This window comes from Strigops habroptila, chromosome 6, assembly GCF_004027225.2.
Source record: "Strigops habroptila isolate Jane chromosome 6, bStrHab1.2.pri, whole genome shotgun sequence".
In the NCBI taxonomy this organism is placed as follows: Eukaryota; Metazoa; Chordata; class Aves; order Psittaciformes; family Psittacidae; genus Strigops; species Strigops habroptila.
The window spans coordinates 62,120,008-62,134,771 of NC_044282.2; the positions used below are offsets into that span (position 1 = coordinate 62,120,008).

At 50.2% G+C, this 14,764-nt stretch overlaps 1 protein-coding gene across 1 annotated transcript; it reads left to right on the forward strand.

Annotated features, from left to right (window-relative positions):
• The first annotated feature begins 359 nt into the window (after positions 1–359).
• On the forward strand, positions 360–11,199 carry LOC115610117 (angiopoietin-related protein 7-like). The gene is made up of 6 exons (XM_030491182.1): positions 360–770; positions 5,122–5,344; positions 7,128–7,265; positions 8,654–8,870; positions 10,323–10,518; positions 11,053–11,199. The coding sequence occupies exons 1-6, from the start codon at positions 360–362 to the stop codon at positions 11,197–11,199; spliced, it is 1,332 nt and encodes a 443-aa protein (XP_030347042.1).
• The last annotated feature ends 3,565 nt before the right edge of the window (positions 11,200–14,764 follow it).

Below are 14,764 nucleotides of genomic sequence, written 5' to 3' on the forward strand. Positions count from 1 at the left end.
GGGCAGTAAGCCTTTCCCGAAGGGCTGACCATCCCCAGCCAGACCTCAACACCCTCCAAGCCAACTGGCAGCTCTGCACAAAGCCTACGAAGCTGGTGGAGCCTGGCCAGGAGAGTGGAGTAACTCCCATTAGAACTGGTCCCAGCTTGGCGGCCACCGGCTGACACTGGGGAGGATGCTCTATGGGGACGGACAGGTCCTTTCTCTGCAGTCCTTGACAGGAGCTCTGGGATCCCTCCTGATTCCCATATAGCTGCAACCTCACCCTCTACCTCTTGGGAGAAGACCTGATGTTATGCCCTGGGGACTGCCACCATACTCCCCAACACTGTTTGATGATGAGACACATTGGGTCACCCATGGGGCCCATCCTCCCCTGCCTGATGGAGGTCCGTCCCAGCAAGAGCTCTGCCAGGGCAGCTTTGCTATCCCTCGTCCTTGTGGCCACGCTGGGCAGCCCCTCGCTGCAGAAATCCCTGCCCGTGGCATACAGAGACCACGAGGGTCCCCGGGATGGCATGGGCCTGATCCAGTGCGGGGAGTACAGCAACCAGGTGCTGCCCAATGGCCGCTGTAAGATCGTGGCCACGCTGCCGCAGGGGGATGAGCAGCGGTGCCCGGATTTGTTCCGTTGCACCGATGAGGTGTCCTACTGGCTCCATGAGAATGAGGAGCGCAAGCAGCAGATCTTGGAGCTGCGGAAGCTGATTTCAGAGCTTCAGGAGGAGCTGAGGAACCACCGGCACGGCATCAAAGCCCTTGAGCTCCAGGTAAAGGGCTGCCCTTTGCAGACCCCATCGCTGCAGGTCCCTCCCCATGGTCCCTTCCAGCTCCCAGCAGCTTGCAGGGGTAGGACACCCAGTGAAGCATATGATGGTGTTCTGACCACAGGCTGGGTTATCTGTTAAACCCCAGCTGCTCCTGGCTCAGGAGCCTTCCAGGGCTGACCTTTCTTAACATCAGCTGCAAAACCTTCAGTGTTTTATCTGTGCTATCTCTGCCCCCTTCAAGTCTGCCTTGGAGGGGTTGCTGATCCATCCCATTGCCCATAACAGTATCCCAGATTAGACGTGGAGTTTCAGGCAGCTGGTGAAGGATTGCATCTCAGATGGCAACAGCTGAGCAGGAGAAGCCCTAACCTACAGCCCATGGTACCCTTCCCGCCATGTTCTTTCTGGGGCTCATCCCAGCCCAGCTCCATTCACCAGCCCCACAGCCTAAGGTTAAGGATCCTGACAACACCTCTGACTGTTGTTACATTTAAGAAATGGGAAGAACAAGGGCTGTCTCCAGCCCGGGGGGTGACACATGGCCTCGGCCGTCTTGGTTTTGTGCACAAGATACAGGAGGAAAATCTTTCACCATGGGAACAATCAGTCATTGGAATAATCTCCCCAGGGAAGTGGTTAAGATTTGGCTGGACAGGATGCTGGGGCATCTAGTCTAGGTCATGCTTTGCCTGCAAAGGTTGGACCAGATGATCTTTGAGGTCCCCTCCAATCTGGGATTCTATGATGCTATAATTCTATGACAAGCTACTCTTGAGGTTGCTGGAGTGTGCCAAGCTGTGCGAACCGCACAAGGAAGCAGCTCTGAAGGAGATATGTCTGCTGTGGGGGGCTGCTGGGCTCCTCACCAGCAGAGGAGAGCAGAGGGATGCAGGATGTACCCAGGTATCCTGGAGCAGCCAGGTCCAAGGTCCTACCTGAAGGTCTCCAAGTGGTTCATACCTGGGGGACAGTACCAGCAACATCTGCACCACCAAGATGCTGCCACACTCAGAAAGGGGACATCGTCTGAGATCATCTTTATAGTGTTTCAGACTTTGACTGGAAAAGGCTACAAGCAACTGGATCCAGCTTGGAAAGTGTCCCTGTTTTCTGCAGGGGGGTGGGCTGAAGACCTCCAGCCATTCCTTCCAAGCTCAGTTTTTTGCCATGAGTCTAAAAAAACAAAGGGACGGGAGGCCCAGAATCATAGAATCACAGAATGGTTTGGGTCAGAAGGGACCTTAAAGATCATCTAGTTTCAACCCCCTGCCATAGGCAGGGACACCTTCCACTAGACCAGGTTGCTCAAAGCCCAAGAAGAAGGAAGGAAGGAAGAAGGATCGGGGCAGTTTAGCCGATGGGAATGAGTGTTTTGTCACCCTCCAAGCACTGGATGGTAGGGGAAACAAGAAGCAGAGTTGCATGCTGCACAGGGAGTTGTAGCTGAATGGAGTAACTCAGAGGCAATAACAGAGCTGCTCACCTCTGCTCCCCTCTGGTGTAGGGATTCTCCCATAAGGAGTTTTCATGCTGTGTTGGTCTGGCCACTTCCCAACGCCTTGCCCAGCCTGGGAAGCTGCTTTCCTCCTTCATCCCTGCATCTCCACTGCTGTGTCAGCCTGGGCAGGTCTCCTCCACCTCCGTTCCTCCCTCCCAGGAGCTGTTGCTCCTTTAATCCACCTTCATCAATCAGCCTGTGGCTGCTGCTGCTTGGTCTCCCTGGGGATTGCCATCAGTATATCTCTGGGAGCTCAGCGTGGGCTTGTCTGTCCAAGTGGAGACATCCTTCTGAGCTCAGCATCCCTTTCTGAGCTGAGTGAGAGCAACAGGCTCTTCCAGGTCACAGCTCCTTTCGGGCTTATGGGGACACCCAAATTGGGTCAGGCTGTTGCCTCCATCTCTACCGTGCTTCCCTCCTTTCAGTGAAATACAGAGAGCATAGGGAAGCCCCTCACCCAGCCCTCCCTGTGCGTTTCCAGTCCTATTTATTGCATTTGCACAGCTGAGGTATGCACAGAACAGGACCGTGTGGTGCAAAACCACAGCCCCAGTCCCACCAGTGCAGAGGGATGCAGGGAAGGGAGCAGTACCAGGTCGTTGTCGAGGTGGTCTGGCTGTGCTGGCTTTAATCAGCAGCAGGAATAAAGAAAAGGTATCAGCTGTGGAGGAGGGGGCTGTCTGGGAGAACACATCATGGGGTTTATTCGGAGAGCTGATGTGTGGGTGAAGGGAGCTGAAAGGAGCCTGTATCAGTCACAGCTCACAGAGCAGGTCAGGGGGGGACATGGCTGATTTATGGTAGAGCTGCAGACATTGCAGTCCTGAGAAAGAAAGCACTGTGGTGTTGCATGCTGTAATTCCCACTTCCCTGCCCACCTAGCTGCTCTGGATTTCAGGATACAGGTAGGCTGGATGGGCTTTCAGCAGAGCCACACAGGTGATGCTTAACCAGTGTTCGGAAGGATGTTATTGAGTTTCTGTTAGTTATTGGTACAATAACCCACCAGTGGTGATGCCATCTCCTGGGAACAGCAAGATGAGATGTGTCCTGGTAGGAATGGGGACCGAGGTGTGAGCTGGGTCCTGGGAGCTGCTGGAAGGGAAGAAAACATACTCAGGTCGCGCAAACCCTCCTAGTGGAAGGAAATCCCAGTCCCTCAGCAGCCCCACAGCAGTTTTGCAGGTAGGGATGAGTCAAGTGCTGAACCTCTGTGTCCCCAGGGATATTTAATAAGTTGCATGCTTGCATGGACACCTAAAAATCCAGATTTGCCCTTCATGCTGCGACAGGGAGGTGAGAAAATAAACTCATTTATTTCCAGGGGCTTGGGGTGGTTTGTGAGCTCAATCCAGGCAGTGACACTGAGTGGGTGATGGAGAAGGAGGTGACCGCATCAGGGGACAAGAAAGGACAGTGCTGGTGGAGAACCAGCATCCCTGCACTGCAGATGAGGGTCTGGGATTGCCAGACCCATACAGGAGGGGTTGGGGAGCACAGTGCAGAGCTGTTGCATTGCCCAGGGGAGGGAAGGGGAGTTCCGAGGCTGCTGTGGGATCTTGGAGGTGCTGTTTAAGGCCTGTTCTGCCATCTAATGGACAGGGAGCACTGAACAAGCCAGGCGAGTGTGCCTGCAGTGACTGTGGCTGGGGCATAGAATCGTAGAATTGTAGAACCACAGAATGGTTTAGGTTGGAAGGGACCTTAAAGATCATCCAGTTCCAACCCACTGCCACAGACAGGGACACCTTCCACTAGAGCAGGTTGCTCCAAGCCCCGTCCAACCTGGCCTTGAACACTGCCAGGGATGGGGCAGCCACAGCTTCTCTGGGCAACCTGTGCCAGGGCCTCACCACCCTCACAGGGAACAACTTCTTCCTCAGATCTCATCTCAATCTCCCCTCTGCCAGGTTAAAGCCATTCCCCCTTGTCCTGTCGCTACAGACCCTTGTCCAAAGCCCCTCTCCAGTTTTTTTGTCAGCCCCTTTAGGCACTGGAAGCTGCTCTAAGGTCTCCCTGGAGCCTTCTCTTCTCCAGGCTGAACAAGCCCAGCTCTCTCAGCCTGTCTCCATAGCAGAGCTGCTCCAGCCCTCAGAGCATCTTCGTGGCCTCCTCTGGACTCACTCCAACAGCTCCACATCCTTCTTATGCTGGGGCCCCAGAGCTGGACACAGTATGAGCTGTGGGCTTCTCCAGCCAGCTTTTGCATATTTTACATACAATAAGAGACTGGTTGTCCTAAAAACAAGCAGCAAAAGGATCATGAAAGGTGTTGGGGTTCTGTATTACATCTGCTACTCGAATAGCATGGATGTCGTCATTGCTGTTTACTGGACACCAGCTGATGCCCGGAGAATAGGAGATGGCTCATCATGCAACATGTTGATAAGCTGTGGAGCTCCTTGCAATGTTGTAAAATATAACATGGTTCAAGGGGAGATTGGACAACTTTTTGGAAGGAAAACCCAGCTGTGGTGCATTGCTAAACACTTCCATGTTCTTTCAGACCACATCCATGCTGCAACAGGTTGCAGACTGAGGGGTGTTTTGGAGAGGAATCCTATATGCTTGCCCTGTTCTTGCAGCCCTAGGCTTACCTGTACATGCCCTGCCTGCGCCAGAGCTTGGGAACATCAAGCTGCCAGTGGTTCCCACGGTGGGCTGGGGGCTGGTATGGGGCTGAGGATGAGGATGAGGGTGCAGGCACCATCCTTGGGATCCTTGGTCTCTATTAGTGCATGAAGCAAGTGCTCCTCTGCCCTCTTGCTCCCCTGCCTGTCCATCTTCATGGGGTCCTGGGGCCATGCCGGTCCCCAGGCATCTCCCCCATCCCACCTTTCTCCCTACCCGCAGCATGAGGAGGCATCCGGCCGGAACCACAGCCTGGCTCAGCGGGTGCAGGACCTGGAGCACCAGTACAGCGAGGCCAGCACCCTGCAGCACATCCAGGCCACGCTGCTGTACGACATGCAGGCACAGATTAACAACATTTCCGTCCTGACCGACTGGGCCTGGCGCAATCCCACCTGCCTGGGTCCTGCCGAGATGAGGCTGCAGGAGGAGATGCACCATCCAGGTGATGAGGAGCTGCTGGCCGGGATGGGATGGGATGGAATGCTTCACCCTTACAATCCTCTCTCAAGGGTGGTGAAGGAAAAGGCTGTGGGGAAACTGCTTCAAATCCCCTTTGCACTGGCCAGGAGTCTGATCTCACCCAACCTGCCTTCCCAAGGCAGCTAGGAGGGCTCCTCAGAGCAATGGACACCTCTGGGGATGGCTTCCATGCTGTCTAGGAGAGGGGTCCCTTCCCTCAGTGCCTCCTTTTTGTCTCCATGGATGGTGTGAGATGCCTGCAGGGACCAGCTTAGGCTGTGACAACCATGCTGGCATTGGTCCCACCATCACCCCACTGCAGTCAGCTGTGTGAGCCTTCCTCACAGAACCAGGGACTGTTTTCCACCCAGAAAACCACACAAAACAAAGATTTAGGTTTTTCTTCCTTCAAAAATTTGCAGCATGAAATGAGGGTTTTAATGAAACTGCAACTTTGAAAAAAAACCCCACCTATTTTCTGTTGTTACTCACACACTCTTTTTTTAATGAATGCATTTAGATTTTTGCCAGGTTTTGGGTTGTTTTCCTTGTTAATCCCTGAAATGTTCTATTTGTTTTTTAGCAAACATAGGAACTTTCAATTACAGGACTCAAGGTGCAGTTTGAATAAAACCCTATTTTCTGCCAAACAACCAACCGCCATTAAAACATTTTGACCAGGGCCTGTTTTGACCAGGTGGGAAAGAAAGGATGGACAGCCTGGGCTCAGACTGAAAAGTTCTCTAGCCAATGTCACTCTGACATCAGAGGGGTTCCCATGCCAACATTGAAGAAGGCCAGGGGCTAGCCAGGATCTGCAAAGCTCAGCCTTGAGGTGCTGGCAGGGAAACTGAGTTGCTTTTGCAACCTGTTTGGGTCCCTGGGTCCATGGCAAGGGGATGGTGGTCTATGAGAAGACAAGACTAGATGAGCCAGTCTGGTCCCCATGCCCCAAATCTCGTGACCAAGGGCTGCATTGGAGAAGGATGAATTGGTACTTTTCCTGTATAGTCTTCCAGCCTTTGGTGAATTCTGGTTGAGGGACAGAACCTCTCCCATATATCTAATCTCAATCTCCCCTCTGTCATTTAAAGCCATTCCCCCTTGTCCTGTCCCTACAGGCCCTGGTCAAAAGCCCCTCTCCAGATATCTTGTCAGCCCCTTTAGGCACTGGAAGCTGCTCTAAGGTCTCCCTGGAGCCTTCTCTTCTCCAGGCTGAACAAGCCCAGCTCTCTCAGCCTGTCTCCATAGCAGAGGTGCTTCAGCCCTTGGATCATATTCCAGTTAAAAACCTCTTTAGATTCACCAGAATGATTTTGGTCCCCTTCTCTTGTAAGACAAAACCCAGATTTGTGTTACAGCAGCAGTCTGGGAGAAGAAAAGCCTTCCTCTTTTATCTACACTGACCATTACTGGAGAACTAACCTATTCTTTATCAGTGTAGAAGACCTTTGAGGTGTAAGATATAATCTAATTTGAGCCTTGAAAAATGCATACCATTTCTGTGTTGCCATTAACAAAAGAGTTGAACCAAAGACCATTCTCCAGTCACAGCACCCCTATGTGCAGGTCTGAGCTAACAAACCTTATCACTAATGACTGCCCTCAGGCGTGAACCCAGTGTGCTGCAGAGGTTTTCAGCTTCAGAAGAAGGTCTGAATCCAGGATTATTTGCCTGACTGCATGAACACTGTGCTGGCTTTTGGTGTGTGCCACTTCGTCCATGCTGTGCACTAAACATCATGTTTCTCTGCTTCCTTTCCCAGAGGCGAGGCACATCAGGAACTGCCCCATTGACTGCGCTTCAGTTTACTACAATGGGCTCCGGCGATCTGGTGTCTACAGCATCATGCCCTTAGTCGGAGGGATGCCTATTGAAGTGCTGTGTGAGATGGACACTGAAGGTACTGCTGGAGGCACCTACAGCATCTTCCAGCAAAGCTTTGGGTGGGATTTGTCAAACCTGAGAGTTGTATCTCATGTCTGAGTTATTCTGAGGCTACCTTATAGTCAGTGAGAGCAGAAGGGCTCTTCCCCAAGGACAGAGGACTTGTCCTCTCTGCTGGCTATAGAGAGGGTTTGGATGAATAGTTCAAAGTAGACATTATGACTAGAATTCAATTGCCTAAATGCAGGTGTTTAATGGTCTTTGGGATGTCCTCATGCATCCAAGATATTTGCAATGCACTAATGGACATGACACAGGGCTTAGGGGAAAATAATCCCTTGTGGAGTAGCAGCTGGTCACTGGGGGGGTATTTGGAGCATCTCTGTGTAGTTGAAGGCTATGTGTGGGCAACCACCAATTGTAGCTGTGCTAGAGTGAGGAGGGGGGACATAGATTCTATCCCACATTTCTTTTGAAGTGTAAATGAGGGTGCAGGTGACTTCTCTGATCCTTGCTGTCTAAATATTCATATGGAGACACTACTGTCATCCCAAGGCACAAACTTTCTAACAAAATCAGTGTGCAACACTTGAGTTTTGGAGGAATAATGTCAATCAGCAAGGAAATGGGGCAGTGGATTGTCAGTTCCTTGCCCCATGGATCTACTCCAGTCTGGATGGACGTGTCACATCCACACGCCCCATTCTGGAGGAAGGGGTTCAGCTCCCTACATGTAGGCATCTCGCCTGTTGGAGGATCTACAGGTCAATGCAGCCTTGGTCATTAAGAAACAGGCTGTTCCGACAATGTGGCCTCTGTTATGTCATTACTATTATTTGCATGACCATCAACACAGTCTTGGACACTGTAGAGTGACAGGCTGTACAAACAGCAAATAGAAAGATGGTCCCAGTTCCCAGTCTCCTCCCAAGCTTACGATATTGGAATAAAACAAGAGAGAAGAGAGCGATTTGGACAGATGGGAGAGCAGATGGAGACAGTGAGACAATACTGGGAGAGCTCATGTGCCTCTGCGGTGCTGCAGGAACAGTACATAATAATCTCTAAACTCCAGGATCTCTTAGTTTGTTCCAGTCCCAAAACATTTGCCTCCTCAAAACTACCAGCTCCCTCTCATCTAAAACCACCTTAAAATCTGAGGCAGTCAACAAGGGAACGTCATTATGAACCAACATGGGAGAGGTGTGAGCACTTTTCCATGACCTTTTATCCCTGTGCAGCAAACAACACTGTATTTTGCCACTTGGTGGGAGGAGGCATGACAAGAAGACACCTTGCTGAGCTGCAGATGGATCCTTAGAGGTGACACCACTAAGGAGTCTGTCCAGGACCCCCTGGATGCTCCCTGGATGCTCCCAGTTTATGTTATCTCTCTCCTGGCAGGTGGGGGTTGGACAGTCATCCAGAGGCGTCAGGATGGCTCAGTTGATTTCAACCGGACCTGGAATGAGTACAAGGAGGGCTTTGGGGACCTCAATGGTGAGTTCTGGCTGGGCAACGAGAACATCCACAAGATGACAAGCCAAGGAGACTACTCTCTTCGCATTGACCTGGAGGACTGGAACAGCAAGCACAAGCACGCCTTCTACCAGGTCTTCAGGTAGAAAGTGGGGTGGACTTCCCTGTTTCTCATAGTTCAACTAGTTCAAGGGAGACCTTCAGGCATGAGAATCCCTTTGAGGTCAGAGTGACACTGACTAGAGAGTGTTTCAGGCTGGGCCTAGGCTGTCTATCCTTTCTTTCCCACCTGGACTTGACCATCAATTTTTGCTTTGGGTTGAAGCCTGCGTGTGAGCTAGTGAATGTTCAGTGGTGTTCAGCCATGGCCAGCATCCACAGCCCCAGGGGAAGGGAGCTGTAGGATCCAATGGACAGTCCCCAGCTGCTTGGGGTATGTTTTTTCTGCCAAAAATTGTTGATCTCTATGTCAAAACCAGAATTTTGAATCCTTGCTGGGCAGGTCCTCCAGCATCTCACTTGGTTTAGAGGCATGGTTTGATTTTTACCCTCTCCACTCATGGCTTTTACTTGCTGGGCCTGATGTAATGTCATGTAGTGTCTATGGCCTTCCCCTCCACTTGTGTTTTATTTATCCATACACATCAGCCACATCCTTTCTTAATCAGGGGTGACCAGGTCTGCCTAGACTCCTTCCCTGTCTCTACTGGAAATGCTTGTTGGTGACCATGGAGTAATCCGCCACAGGAGGATATTCAAGGGAACACTGCACCTTAGGGACATTTGAAGCCTGAAGGCTTTGAGTAGACCCCAAAACTGCTGGAAAAAAAAAAGTCATAGAATCATCATAGAATTATCATAGAATCATCATAAAATTATCATAGAATCATCATAGAATCACAGAATGGTTTGGGTTGGGAAGGACCTTAAAGCTCATCCATTTCCAACTCCCTGCTACGGGCAGGGACACCTTCCACTAGAGCAGGTTGCTCCAAGCCCCGTCCAACCTGGCCTTGAACACTGCCAGGGATGGGGCAGCCACAGCTTCTCTGGGCAACCTGCGCCAGGGCCTCACCACCCTCACAGGGAACAACTTAAGATAAATTTCCATTTCCTAAGTGTGCATTAGAGCACCCCCCACAAGGAAATGTGTGCTCTGAATGGCCATCCTGATTTTTCTCGTCAGATGTTATGTGCAATGGCATTGACCTTCAGTCTTTGTTAACCCAGGGACAGATTACTCATTAGCTCTGTTTGTGAAGAGCAGGATGCTTGTTATGTGGAGAGGAGGCAGTGCTGTGTAATTAGAGGGACTGCCTTGCCAAAGCTGCTGCAGTCCTTTATTGTGGTTTTAGAGTCATGGCCTGCCCAGTTCAGCCCTATAACAAGTGCCGTGAGTCATGACAAAATCATGCACAACCCACAGAAGGGAAAAATACACAATCTTGGGCTTTTAGAGGTGATGAATCATAGCAGGGAGGCTGGCCAGAGCAGGAAGATGATTGCTAGGTGTACACGCCAGGAATGCAGTATCCAGGTTAGAAAGGAGACTCAAACACTCCCCATTGAATAGTCCCACCTTTGTTGCTTGCAGCATTGAGGACGAGGCAAACTATTACCGCCTGCATGTGGATGGGTTCAGCGGGACAGTGGAGGATTCCTTTGCCTGGTACCACAACAAGAGGAGCTTCAGCACACCCGACACAGGGAACATCTGCGCTGAGATTTCCCATGGAGGCTGGTGGTACCACCAGTGCTTTTTCTCCAACCTCAATGGGGTGTACTACAAGGTAAGGTGGAGGGGTGAGGGCACAAGGTGTTTTTTCTCCAACCAGTGTTTTTTCTCCAGCCTCTATGGAGGGTACAAGCAAAGGTGGAAGAATGAGGATGTGGATGTTAGCACATGAGATCCAGGGCTGGGAGGAAGCTGCTGGTCCTCACATCACAGCAGTTCTTCCTGGATTGACTAGCCTTGAAGTTCTTCCTGGATTGACTAGCAAGAGAATAAAATGGGTGCTGGGCACCAAGGCAGTCCATCTTTGTCTGTGCTGTGGGTCAGGCACAAGTGTTGTGACACGTCTGCACATTGGGGATGGGGCTGCATGGTGGAAACTTGTGGTACGGGTGGCACATACTGAGATGGATGGATGCCAGCTCCATTGGGACCATTTGAAAAATGTTGGGCTTTGCGTGCTCTTTTCACCTCAGTGTCATTAAGGAATCTGCTCCAGTGTTACAGAGCAACTGGTTTTCTGATGCTCCCTTCTGGATGATGCTTCCATGAGTTTCCCATACCTGACCATCCGTCTTTCTCTGCACCACAGGGCGGCCGATACTCCATTAAAAACCGCAAGGTCCTGGGGCCGGATGGTATCGTGTGGTACTCATGGAAGGACACAGACTACTACTCCCTGAGGAAGGTGGTCATGATGATTCGACCACGCACTTTCCGACCCCACCTCTCCCCATGAAGCAGCCTGGGACGTTCTTCATTTCACTTCACATTGAACGTTGGGAACAAAGAGCTGAAAATAGTTTGCTGTGAGCAAAAACTGGTGCTGGAGAACCTGGAGGGACAAAGTCACCATGGCTGTTGCTGCCTGTTTGCCTTTGAGAGAACTGAACCAACAGCAGAGGTGTCAAGACCTTCAATAAGCATTTGGGTGGTGAACGTTCTCCTAAAAATGTGGAGGTGATTGCTGAGAAAGGCTTTGCAAAGACAAGCACGTGGCTTGCCATTTCACTGGGTAGCAGCAGTCCTTGGCAGGCTTGGGCATCCCTAAGGCTTGAGACTAAATCCAGCTGATGGGGTGATGATGGACTGAGGCTGGACCTTAAGCTGAAGGGAGATGTTGACTGCTCTGGCTACCAATCTAATGGTACTTTAGAGGGAAGCAAAGAACCAGCAATCCTGTATGCGTTTTCCACGTGGGACGTGATGGACCAGTTATAACACTGTAAGATGAGAATTTCTGGTCTTGGCAGAGTTTCTTTGTTCGCATCACCAAGTAAGTGTTTGAAGGTCAACCACTGCAGGGATGTGCTAGGGTGGCTCCAAGGTGCTGAGATGGCCCTGAGGAAAGCCAAGAGAGCCAGCACGCATCATTGAGGGAGAGTGTCACAAGCAAATGAGGAGGAAGGTCTGCAGTGGCCCTCACCTTCTCTGGCAGAGATTGTGTTACACACGTGGACATGAGCTAGCTGCAATAATAATAATACTCAAAATGAAAAGATTTTGAAATTTTCCATTCTATTTTCACCTTTCCATCCTTTCTCTGGCAAAGAACTTAGGGTGAATTTTCTATCCACCCTATAAGTGGTCTGCAGGAATGGTCAGATGTGATTTTAAGTCTTTTTTACTGCCTTACTGTGGATAAGGAAAATTTGTTGTTGCTGTCTTTACATTTCCACTTGTAGTTGCAAGTGGAACTCTTCCTTTTTTCCTGACTTTGCCTCCTTGCAGGATCAAGAGATGGAGGCTGGGACTTGGCCTCAGCCCTTATTGTGTTTGGGGATGGATATTTAATTAGATTCCCTTTTTCCTGTTTCATGTGCACAGATGAGTTCAAAGGGGGTTCAGCAAAAGAGAAAAGCAGATGTATTAGAGACAAAACACTGTTCCTCTCAAAAACTTGCCTCCCACCTGATGCTCTGCTTGCTCCTTGATGTTTCTGTAGCTTTTACACTATTCTGGGCTATATTTTGCCTGGAACCTCATTTTTCATGGTCAGATCAAGCAGAGAAGTTACCTTCCAAGCATCCTACAGACTAACATCCCTAAGATAATAAAACAACCTCATTTACCTTTCCCTCTGCTAGGTTTGCCTTGGTAGTCTTCCTTAGGGAATGTTCCTAAGACACGTCTGATGGTGTTTGGGAGTTGCAATGGGCTGGCCTGCATGCTGCTGTACCATTATGCACCATGAACATCTGGGCACTACCAGCAGTGGGAGGAGAGCTTTCTTGCCTCATGGCATGTGCATCTTTAATATAATGCCCTTCCTTCAGGACCTGACCTTCCCTCTTTGGACTGCAGGCGTTCAAAAGGCCATGATGTCCCCTGGTTAAACAATCCCCTACTAGGAGACTAATAAATCACTTGAATAAGCAACAACCTAACTAACTAATGTTAACTAATGTTATCATTATTAATCTACAATCTGACTTTGCACATTCTTGAACACGATAAAGGTATTGCAAACCTTATGAATAACATGCTGCTGCTGCTGCTGTATTAGTTTACCATTCTTCCCTCTCCACACCTGTTCATACCAGGGTGCAAATGTCTCCCTTTTTGCCTTCTGCACTAAATCTTTTGGACATAGCCCTGATGGAGAGTCCAGCAAGTTCTCCAAGTGCATCCCATGCAGCTGGGTACCCAGGTCAGAGTCACCACCATCTGTAAGCATGATTCTCCATCCACTGAAAGATCCCATCCTCCTGTGTTCCTTACCTGGTTTCATAACTTATTCTCCTTTTTTTCCCTATTTCTACTTTAGCACATCTTTTTCTCAGTCCAACCTGCCCCTAATTATTTTAATCTTTATGGGTCCCAATTCTGTTACATCCATACTCAAATTTGTAATGTCTGATGTCCTGGCTGTCAATCTTGGCCTTCTATGGCATTACCGATACGGTTGCCTGCGTACAGGTGGCTTTGCAAGACTCTGCACCCCAAAAACTCCCCTAAAGTTGAGAGGTTCATATTGGACTACACTCTCTAAGGCTAATCATTCTGCTTCATTCTATGACTCATTCCGTGAGTCTATGATCTGCTGGGCTGTGGGCTTTGGGCAACGCACAGCAATGTGTGGCTAAGCAAGAAACTAAAAACACTCAATCAAATGACCCCATACACTCAATCCTGCACTCGGGGAGGAAAGTGTGTTTGACTACCCTCAGGACAGGGTTCCCTACTGTGAGCCTGGCTCCTTCTTCCACTCTTCCCTTTCGCACTCAAGCTAACCCCTGCCTTGTTAATTTGGCTGGTCCCATTATAGTGCTGTCTAAAATGATATGGGGCAGGAAATTATAATGACAGACCCTCATTGAGTGCAGCCACGAGGCAGACACCCTGCCGGGTCCTGTGCACTGACCAGCGAGCCCCGCAGACCCCTGCACACTTGGACGTGCCATATTCCTGCTGTGGAATAGCTTGGGCTACCGTCTGCTGCTAAGCTCTCTGTGTACGTATGTGTGTATCTTGCTGGGGGAACAGCTACAGGCCCTTCCATGTTTTGGCTCACAGCTACCCAAAACAGAGGAAGGTCCAAGGAGAGTTTACATCTGACATGTTAGGTCAATGCAAGTATTTCCATCTGTGTGATAATTGGGACCTAGTGTCTTTACTGGAGATGCAGAAGGTTTATGAGGGCTACCAGCCCATGCACTGCAGCCTCCAGTCCCATGGCTGGGAAAGTCATCTGGACTAAGACTGGAAAAAATGCAGGAAAGGGCAAATTAGAGTAATGATCATCAAAAAATCCTTGGTGAGGGGTCCATGGACAGAGGGCTGCATCTTCAAACTGAAACCATTCTAGGATTCTAAGAACACTGATCCCATGTCCTTTTTTGCAGCAAAAGGGACCTTCCTTTTGATACAGCACCTTTGCTGTTATACCTGGCCATAATGGGGACCCCTGAGCATGGCTGCTGTGTTCACAGGGAGGGCTTTGTCCTGGGCTTTGTCTTAATGTTGGCACTGAGTCCCACACCGATGGGACCACCAGCTCCTTAGCTGGACACTCATCTGCCATGGCTTCCCAGGGTCAGAGGGGGCCTCCTCAGCCCAGACTGGAGAGGATCAAATTAGGGACAACCTCCTTGGATCAGGAGGAATGGGCACTTGTCCCCTCTAGAGTGCTAATCCTAAATTTTGGTGCCATCACCTCTCTCAGTCTGTGCAAAGATGGGAGGGGAATTGATGCTGCTTCCTCCTTGGGGCTGGAGAACAAGAAATCCACTGGCTCTTCTCCTGGCCTTAAGGATCTGACGTTTTCCTGTTGCCCACTCCATGGACAGACATGGTCATCTGTC

Excerpts from the sequence above, each read along its gene's own strand:
- LOC115610117 (XM_030491182.1), top strand. The coding sequence starts at position 360 with ATGGGGCCCATCCTCCCCTGCCTGATGGAGGTCCGTCCCAGCAAGAGC. Across the intron at positions 5,345-7,127 it reads GGAGGAGATGCACCATCCAG|AGGCGAGGCACATCAGGAAC; the intron begins GTGATGAGGAGC and ends TTCCTTTCCCAG. Across the intron at positions 10,519-11,052 it reads TCAATGGGGTGTACTACAAG|GGCGGCCGATACTCCATTAA; the intron begins GTAAGGTGGAGG and ends TCTGCACCACAG.